This window comes from Neomonachus schauinslandi, chromosome 13 (genome assembly GCF_002201575.2).
Source record: "Neomonachus schauinslandi chromosome 13, ASM220157v2, whole genome shotgun sequence".
NCBI lineage: Eukaryota > Metazoa > Chordata > Mammalia > Carnivora > Phocidae > Neomonachus > Neomonachus schauinslandi.
Window position 1 is genome coordinate 85,971,822 of NC_058415.1, and position 9,472 is coordinate 85,981,293.

The 9,472-nt window shown below is 61.9% G+C and overlaps 1 protein-coding gene across 2 annotated transcripts; it reads right to left on the minus strand.

Annotated features, from left to right (window-relative positions):
* Positions 1–327: 327 nt before the first annotated feature.
* On the minus strand, positions 328–9,058 carry AK1 (adenylate kinase 1). Of its 2 annotated transcripts, XM_021691278.2 has the most exons (8): positions 8,985–9,058; positions 6,076–6,167; positions 5,883–5,921; positions 4,331–4,366; positions 3,986–4,149; positions 3,162–3,278; positions 920–1,111; positions 328–681 (listed from the first exon to the last, which is right to left on the minus strand). In XM_021691278.2, exons 3-8 carry the CDS (start codon positions 5,887–5,889, stop codon positions 613–615), a joined length of 585 nt encoding a protein of 194 aa, XP_021546953.1. In that variant the 5' UTR covers positions 5,890–5,921; positions 6,076–6,167; positions 8,985–9,058; the 3' UTR covers positions 328–612. The 2 variants fall into 2 exon arrangements, with proteins under 2 accessions (XP_021546953.1, XP_044776418.1); XM_044920483.1 differs by lacking the exons at positions 5,883–5,921; positions 6,076–6,167; positions 8,985–9,058 and adding an exon at positions 4,645–4,762.
* Between the last annotated feature and the right edge of the window lie 414 nt (positions 9,059–9,472).

Sequence of the window (9,472 nt, forward strand, 5' to 3'; positions counted from 1 at the left end):
TTTTCAGACCCTCAGAGCTTCTTGTGCCCAGGAAGCCAATGCCTTGCCCACCCAGACAGCTGACGTGCGCCATCCTCACTGCCCAGGAAGCCCGCCCCACAGCCCATGACCTTGCTTCCTGCTGCACACAGGCCCCAGGGGCGTAAAGCGCAGAAAACATGCTCAGAGACATGAGGGGTCAGGGCCAAGGCGGCCCAGCAAGGATTTGGAGGAACCCAGGTCGGGGCCCAGCTGTGCCTCACCGTCAGTCCCCGAGAACAAGGATCCTGCCTCAGTCACCCTGGAGCCCCAGGCCCAGCATGCCCTGGGTGAGGAAAGGCCCTGGGTCTTCCCGTGGTAGTGGGGGGGGGAGGGGGACAGCTGGCTAAGGTGGGCTGAGGGGCTAGGAGAGGCCATACCACGTGGATCAACTCCAGTGAAAGCAAAGAAAAAGGAATAAAACCGAATGTCCTTGGAAATGCCTTTAGTGCTTGGCTGTCCATGAAAACAGGATAAAGTGCTTCCTCTGTCTGTGCTCGAGCCTGGCAGGGTGGAGGCGCGGAGCTCAGGCCAGGACAGCCTCAGGCAGGACAGGGGTGGGGCGGGGCTCAGCTGGGGAAGGGCTCCGTGCTGCTACTTGAGGGCATCCAGGTGGGTGCAGACTTGGGAGAAGACATTGTCCACTGAGCCTTCGGCATTGACCTGTGGGGAGACGGCCGGGAGGGCAGAGACGATGGGAAGGGCTGGGTGGGCCCCATCGAGGCAGGGGCTCACTTCCCCCAGAGGCCTGGCCTGGCTCTCTGAGCCCAGCCACCAGGGGACAGCAGCCCATCACCGAGCCAGTGGGGAGACCAAGGCCTGGCCCAAGGTCACCGGAATTTTGGCCACCCCAGGCAAAAACCCGTTTCCTAGGGCTACCCGCGGCCTGCAGGGGGCGCACCTTGCGCACGATGCCCCGTTTCTCATAAAAGGCGATGACAGGTTCCGTGGCCTTGTAGTAGGTCTCCAACCGCTTCTTGATGGTCTCCTCATTGTCATCCACTCGCCCGCTGGTCTCTCCGCGCTTCAGGAGCCGCTGGGTCATGGTCTCCGGGCCTGCGTCCACATACAGCAGCAGTGTGGGCTGTCCGATCTGCGGGCGGGCGGAGCGGTACTCACAGGGGCCCCATTCCTGCCCCCTGGGGCCACTGCCTCCCCATCCTCCCGAGTCAGAGGCCCCACCTGAGACCCACTCAGACCTCCAAGCCCTTCCCCAAGGCAGCCTGAGGGACCTTCCAAAAACCACTCCCCTGCTCCCAACCTCTCCCATAGCTCCCCAGTGCCCTCAGAAGAGAGCCTCCTGCCCTCCTCCTCTCGTGTTTCCCACTCCTTCGCTCTCCTTGCTTTGGCCACACTGACTCTCTGTAGTCTGGGCTCTCACCCACCTCCTCCCACGCCAGGCCTTTGCTCATGCCAGGAACCCTTACCTCAATACAAAGTGCTGGCTTCCAGATTTGAACAAAAATCTCCTTCCTCCGGGGCAGTCTTCCTGGATGCCACCCCCACCACCATCCCCAGCTCCCTGGGACACCCTCTTCAGTCCTCTCTCCTTCTTTGCCCAGAATGTCTCAGGAGGCCTCTGGTTATTTACTCAGTGTCCCTCTCCCCTGCCAGGAGTCCCTCTGAGGGCAGCAAGGCATCTCATTGGAATAAGCATTTCATCCACCGCAAAGGGCAAGAAGGAACAAGGCTGACCTGTCTTCCTTCCACGAGGCCCTGATGCCCCCTGGTGTCCAGATCTGAGAAGACCAGGTGCCCGGACCCTTGGAGGCCGTGGCAGGGCTGGGCCCTGTGCTGAGCAGCCCACCGCCCACAGCAGCGCCCACAACAGCCCCAGGAGGGAAGGAGGCTTTTAGTAATCTCATTTTCCAGATGTGGCCCTGAGGGTCGGAGGTGACATTACCCAGCTGGTACATGTGCGTCACGACAGGACATGCTTTGAGGCTGCCTAGCACCTGACCGCAGTGTCCATGGCCTCCTAGTCTGGAGGAAACCCAGCCCACTTCTGTTTCAAAGATAGGGAAACTGAGGCCCGCAGCAGGGTAGACACTTTCTTGAGGTCCTGCAGGCACTTAAAGGTCGGGACACGAAATCTACATCTGGATGAGGCTCAAAGCTTCGGAAGCCCAAGAAGGCCCCAGCCTCACAGGCTTGGGAAGTGGGGAGTGGGGGTCTGGTCCCACCCCACCTATTGGGATGCCTGGTCCTCCCCACGAGGCCGGGAAGGAATCCCTCTGCCAAGTAGCCCTCCTTGAGCCAGCCCCACCCCTCGCCTCCCCCCACTTGCAGCCCTGTTTCCCTAGTATGACCTGTGACCCCAGAGGTATGGGTGTGTGTGTGTGTGTGTGTGTGCGTGCACGCCCATGCATGCGCATGCGTGTACATCCATGCATATAAGCGTGCTGTGTCCACACGCATGCATCGCACGAGTACGTGTATGTGCATTGCCAGATGTGTGTGCGCGCATATCCATGAGCTTGTGCCTGTGTTTGGGAGCGGTGCCCTCACGCTGTTTTCCTGCTGGGCATCTGTTTCAGGCAGCTCAGAGCCATCATCCTTGAGGCCTACTTTTTCCAGTCAGACTCCCCGTGGCCCATGGAAGGAGACTGGACTCCTTGGCCTCAGCGGTCTCCAGCCAGGCCTGAACCCCCTCTCCCACAGCAGTCCTGGTTGCCCTGCCCCCTAGATTCTGTTCTCCCCACACCAGCCTGACCCTTCCAGCCCTGTCCATCCTGCGCCCTGCCCCTCTGACTACGGGCTTATAAGGTGCCAAGCCCCACTTTGGAAGGGTACATTCTCTCTAATCGCATTCTGCTCCTTAAGGCAGCTGTTGCCAACCGTGTCCCCCCATTTTGCAAATGGGGACACTGATGAGGTTCAAGGAGGCAGAATGATTGGCCTAAGGCCTGTTGAGCTAAACCTGAGCCCAGGTTTGTGAGCTCCCCAGCCTGGGCTTCCTCTCCCTCTAGAAAGACTTCTAGAAACTCTTCCCCAGTTTCCCTCCTTACCCCTCTCCCCACTCTGACCCCACAATTAGTCTCTCTCTCTCTCTCTGCCCAAAACTCTGTCTGGCCATCATGGCAGCCTCTGCCTGACCACCCCACATCACAGCCCCAAAACGTACCCAGCAGGTGGCACCTTACCCTCAGCTCAAACTCCTCTCCCTGCTGTACCTCCCGAGGGTAGCCATCGATCAGGAAGCCTTTGGAAGTATCTACCTTGGCCACCATGGCATCTCGGAGCATGTCCAACACTGTCTCCTGGGGGCACAGGAAAATATGGAGAGGTCATGAGCTCCTTTCCCCACCTCTTCCTCCAGGCCTCTGCCCTAATAAAGACGTTCCAAACAAGCCTCCCTCTCCAGGAAGCCTTCTTTGCATGTGAAGACTTGACTGGTTGATCGAACCCTTCATGCATCTATCCATTCATTCAGTAATACTGACTCAGCCCCTCCTCCCAGCCAGCTCCCGTCCAGGGCCCCGAGGACACCACTGTGAACAAAGCAGACCTTCCTCAAGAAGCTCACAGTGTGGTGAGGTTGATTTAGCAATTTCCAAGCATGACACAGGTTGAATGGGCAACGAAGGAGGCCTTCTGGAGTTATAAAATGAGGGGGTCTAAGCTCAAATCTGTGGAGCCAGGGAGGTCTGAAAGCTGAGGAGGAAAGAACATTCCAGGCAGGAAGGAATCTGATGAGCGAGACAGGACCAAAAGACCAGGGCAGCCGGAAGGTGGAGAGCTGGGGGGGTGAGTGGGTGGTGTGGGGCTGAAGGGGTCGGCAGGGGCAGGGATCCTAGAAGCTCCGGGAATTCCTAGAAAGAATTTCCTGCCAAGGGCAATGGGGACCAGAGCCACGATTGTTTGGAGCCAGGGACGATCAAGGCAGCATTGCCAGGGCATCATGGGCTTTGCTGGCGGGAGCCCACTTGGGGCCATCCTCACCCCCCACCCCACCGGGCCCACTCACCAGTGGCACCAGCTGCCCCTTCTCCATGATTTCCGACAGCATCTTGCCCCTGGCCGAGCCCGAGCTGACCTCGGCCCGTAGGAGGTCCCCGGTGGAGAGGTGGGTGTAGCCGTACTTCTGGACAATCTTCTCACACTGGGTGCCCTTCCCTGAGCCGGGCCCTCCTGCAAGCGCCCACCCATTGAGAAGCCCTGTGAAACGGGGGCCGCCGCAGGGCGAGGATCTGCCCACGCCACCCAGCGGAGGAGGGGCAGAGCCCAGGGTGCAGCCCCAGGCCCAGGCTCCCACCAGCGCCTGCAAAGCACCTCCCTGCTTGCTGCCTGACCCCGCCTGCCTTGGACTCACCCACCACAAAGATGATCTTGGCTTTCTTCAGCTTCTCTGTGGGACAGAAAAGGGGAGCAGAGTTCAGTGACTCGCTTGACAAAGAGCCCGAAGCACCTCTGCAGTCCAGGCCCGTGCCGGGCCTCAGGCCTCACGCTCCTGCCCCGAGTGACCAGCGACGGGCTGAGCAAAGCTCAGTGGTCAGGGAGGAGAGGGTGTTGCAGGCAAAGGCCTGGAGGCTACAGACTCGGCACAGGCTGAGGACAACTCCGAGGGGCTCAGATGCCGACACTCATAGCCCCTCCCCGGGGGGTGGCTGGGCAGCAGTGGGTCACCTCTGGCCTTAGAGTCTTCCGCGGCGCGGCGTCTTCCCGAGCAGCAGGCCCCCATGGTCCCGTTCTCCCGCGTCCCCTACCCTTCCCCTCCCAGGCCCTGGGCCTGCCCATTGCCCGCCTTCCCTGGGCAGTACGAGTCCGGAGTTGGCAACCACAACATATGTTGCCCTGGAGACGGTTGCCAGGGAAAAGGGCTGCGGTGGGCATGGAGAGCCCTCGCCCAGAGAGGGAGGCGAACTCCTGCTCCACCCTCTGCCTCGCCGGCCCTCAGAACTCAGCAAGGCCACAGCCTGGCCGCGCAAGGGAAACTGAGGCCTAGGGAGGCAGGGGCCTGCTCCGAGGATGCCAGACCCAGAACTGGAAGCCCTGCCCTCTTCCCAGGCTGCCCGGCCTTCCCCTCACTGGGTCACCTTAGGAAAGGAGCCCCCACCCCTCTCTGGCTCTCTGTCCCTCGCCACTGAGGAAGGCTTGGCAGCTCCCAGGGGCCCCCTGGCCCTGCGGCTGGAGACCTAGAGGAACTGTCAGGAGAAGCGCTTCTCCTGTGGGCTCCCATCACTGCCTGCCAAGTGCTGGGTACCACCTGGAGGCGGGGGAGGCCACAGCCCGCGGGCAGCTGATGTTTGGGGCCCAAAGGGTGGAAGGGTGACCGCCGGCTCAGGCAGCAGCAGCAGGCTCCTTTAAGAGCCGCCCAGGCCGAGGCACAAGGCCAAGGATGGGGCGGTGATACTGGGAGGAGGTGGGCCAGCCAGGCGCTCTGCTGGCCACATGCCTCCCTCCAGGTCCCAGCCCTCAGCAGCCAGGAGCGCCCAAGAGATCCTCAAGACCCACCTCCTCTGGAGGATGGAGAAACTGAGTCCCACAGAGGGGTTGGACCTTGCCTCGTCCTTGTTAGGCTTGGCATTTGCACACTTGGGGCCTCTCCCCAGGGCTAGCCTCCCCTTGCCAGCACCCACCCTTTCTAGAAGAGGCAGGGATTCAGCTCTATAAATACCAGTGTAGGAGGTGAGCTATGGGGCCCTCAGGAGCCTCAAGGAGGCCTCCTTGCTTCTAAAATTAACCTTGGAGCTGGCAGATCCTGTGAGATGCCTGAGGAGGTTGCTGGAGGCTCCCAGACAAGCCCCTCTGGCAGCCGGAGAACCTCCTCCAACCCTTCCTGGAATGTCTCCTAAAAGCACACCCCCTTAACAGATGGGCACACTGAGGCCCAGGCTGCAAGCAGCAAAGGAGAGCCTCGGTACCTTCCATCCTGCTGAGGTCCGGGGAGCCGAGTCAGCGTGCTGCAAGACAAGGGCACAGGTGGGGCAGGTGAGGGGGCCTTCCCGACACCCCGTCCCCCTCCTGCCCAGCCCCACGGTGTGTGCCAGACCCTGACGCTCCCAAGGGTACAGGGCATGGAGGGCCCCGAAGGTTGGGTGACCTTGGGAAGGTCACCTTTCCTCGGTGTACGTCCACTGTTACAAAAGGGCAGCAACTCCCTTCTGTCCACCGCTTCCCGCCGGAGGAGCCAGGTGGCGAGGACAGTCCTGAGGGACAGAAACAGTGGCGTCAGCAACTGCTGAGCTGTTCCCCTTGCCAGTCCCGGAAAACAGGCATCTGCCCAACACCTTGGAGACGCTCCCCAGGGCCGGGAGGAAAGCTCTGTGGAGGCTGGAGGTGGGAAGAGGGACTTGAGCTGCATGTGTCTTCATCCTGGATGGGGTTGGGATGAGGATGCTCAAAGGGACACAGAGGTCCGAGGGGGAGGAAGCTGCAGGAGCTGCTCAAGGGACACAGCCCTGTACAGTTTTCATGGGGGGGGGGGCCAGGCTCTCACCCCACCATATGACCCTTGCCCCCTCACCCCCTTGAGGATCTTGCTCCACCACCTGCCTTCCCCGAAGCAAGCGAGTCAACCCCACCCCCTCCGGGACCCCACTCTGCTTCAACCTCTCCTTCTACCTCGAGTTGCCACCTCCACACCCACCCACCCTCCCCAAGGCCACCAGCGGCCAACACAGTCACTCTCGCCTTGACCTTTGACGCCCGACGCTCAGTCGGCTTTCCCTCTGCCTGGCATTCCCCCTAACCACAGGCCCTCGGTCCACCCTCACAATGCTGACTTCAGGTTCCCCGGACCCCTGTCTCTGCCCAGCCAGCCCCGCCCTCCCTCCCCAGCCCCATAAGTCTACAATCCCTGGACAGGCCTGGGGTCCCCACAGACCCCACCACATCCCCAGTTCCATGCCCTGTTGCCCAACCAGAGGCCCCAGTCTGCGTGAACACCCTTCTCCCACACCCAACTTCCACCCTGCACACGCACATCCCAACTCTCTCTCCAGCCTGTGTGCTCACCACCACTTCTTTATTGCAAGCGGGGCACCTGGCCACTGCCCCAGCCTCCCGTGGGTCTCCCTACCTCCATACCCCACCGGGCAATCTGCAGGTTTCTCTCCGATAAGCATCAGACCACATCGCTCACCTGCTTAAAACCCTTCCAGTGAGTGGCCCCCTAGCTCCCAAGATAAAGCCCTAACATGGATGACAGGGTCCAACAGCCTCTACCCACCCTCTGCAGCCTTTTTTTTTTTTTTTTTTTAAGATTTTATTTATTTATTTGACAGAGAGAGACACAGCGAGAGAGGGAACACAAGCAGGGGGAGTGGGAGAGGGAGAAGCAGGCAGGAAGAGGGAGAAGCAGGCTTCCCACCAAGCAGGAGCCCGATGCAGGGCTCAATCCCAGGACCCTGGGATCATGACCTGAGCCGAAGGCAGACGCTTAACGACAGCCACCCAGGCGCCCACCGCTCCCCCCCCCCCCAACTCCTTGCACCCTTAACAGCCACCGCTTGAATTGCTTGGAGCTTCCTCACCCACTATGACCGCGTCCCACCTCCAGGCCCTGGCTACCGTTGCACCTGATGCCTGGATGCCTTTCCCCAGGTGCTTCTGGATAGGACTCAGTTTAGGTATCACCTCCTTCAGGAAGTCTTCCTGGACTCTGTCCTCCACTCCCACACTAGCAGGTGCCTCCTTCGAACGCCCCCAGCGTCGCACACGCCACATGGTACTGGACCCCTCTGTTGTACCACTGGCCTGTGTGCCCCACGGGACTGGGCCTGGCCCCGGGCTGAGCATAGGGCTGGGGGCCTCACGCTGTGCTCACAGCTGTCTTGGAAGGGATTTGAGGCTTGAAGAGGAGGAGAGACTTGCCCCAGAGCCTGGCTGGGGTCAAACTCGGGCTGCATTTTCTGCTGCTTTAGGCCTGGCACCCAGTAGGTCTTTAGGCAGCTTTGCTGACTGTCCCGCCACTCGTGGGGCATGAGTTATAGCCCCTTTCCTGCTGAGTGTGCTCAAGGAAGGGTAGAGCTGCCAAGGCCCCACAGCAGCAGGCAAGGGAGGAGGACGGTCCCCAGGCCAGAGAGCCTGAGGTGACACCCTGTGGAGTGGCCTCCCACCCACCTTGCCCTGCTTCCTCCCAGTAACCTAAGCCCCTCTGTCCTGCTGGCATCTGCTACTTCCTTGGTCCAAAATAACCTGGGTGGTGAGGACTCACAGACGCCAGGGGTCCAGGATGGAGTTGGGTTACCGGCTCAGCACCCAGGCCTTACAAGGACCCGGATCCAGGCTGCAGCAACTCCTCCGGTGACTCGGTGGTCTGCCCAGGGGCCTGGGGAACTGAGGCCCAGAGGGACAGCCACTTAAGGGCTCATCCCTCAGCTGTGTGACCTTGGGCAGCTGGTGTCCCCTCTCTGGGCCTGCACCCCCCAGGCCCTGTCCTGCTGCTGCTGGAGACTCCTGAGTGGATACCTGAGCGGTGCTCAGGAAAGGTCCCACGTGTTGGTCCCAGGGGCTCCCTTAGAGCCCCTGCCCTTTCAGGAGGCTGGGGCAGGGGGCCAAACACCCAGGGGGCTTCCTGTCCCCCCAGCACTCAAAATGGCACGGCAGGATAGCTCCTCCAATCTCACAGGCAGCCCCGCCAGGTCCTCCAGGGCGGGGCGTGCGGCCACAGCCCCCTTCCCAGGGCCCCAACTGGGACGTGCCAAGGGCAGGGACCTGGAGCCCCAGCGTCAGGAGTGCCAGCCTGGACAAAGGGGCGATGGTGTAGGAGGCTAGGAGGGACTGCAGCACACATCCCCCGACGCCGGCACACGCAGGGTGGCACAGATAGCCAGAGCAGAGCCTGGGAAGACCAGACGGGCGAATCCCCACGGATCCCACCACCCATACAAACACACAGCCGCACAAACCCCAAGGATGCCCGGACACACACAGACCCGCGGCCCCAGGCGCGCGCGGCTCCCCCACCCCCCGCAGAGGCGCCCCCCCCCCGCGCCCGGACACGCACGCGGGCACACACTGACCTGGGGGAGGGGTGCGGCGGGCGTCGGGGCCAGTGGTGCCCTGCCCGTCCTCGCCCGCCGCCCGCAAAGGCGACTATTTATAAGGCTGTCAGCAGCGCGCAGCATGCCGGGAGCCAGCGCTCGGCGAGGGCAGGGAGGGAGGGAAGGAGGGAGGGAGAGCGGCCCGGGAGGGAGGGGTCCTGGACCCGGGTGAGCCCCGGTGGGAAGCCAGAGCGAGGCCGCCGCCCCCCACCGTGCATCCCCAGGTGGCTGAGCCTGCAGGGTTTTCTCCCGTCCTGCCTGACCTGCCCTGTGCCCACATCGCTGCAGGGGAAACGGGACCGGCTTCCGCATGACAGCTGGGGAAACTGAGGCCTAGAGAGAAGAGACTCTGCACAAAATCCCACGGCAAATTGTTGGCAGAGAGAGGACCCAGCGCGGGAGGCAGCCGATGCATGGATTCTGGGGGCTTTGCCAGGCCAGGCCCCCCACCCCTCCTCAGCTCCTGC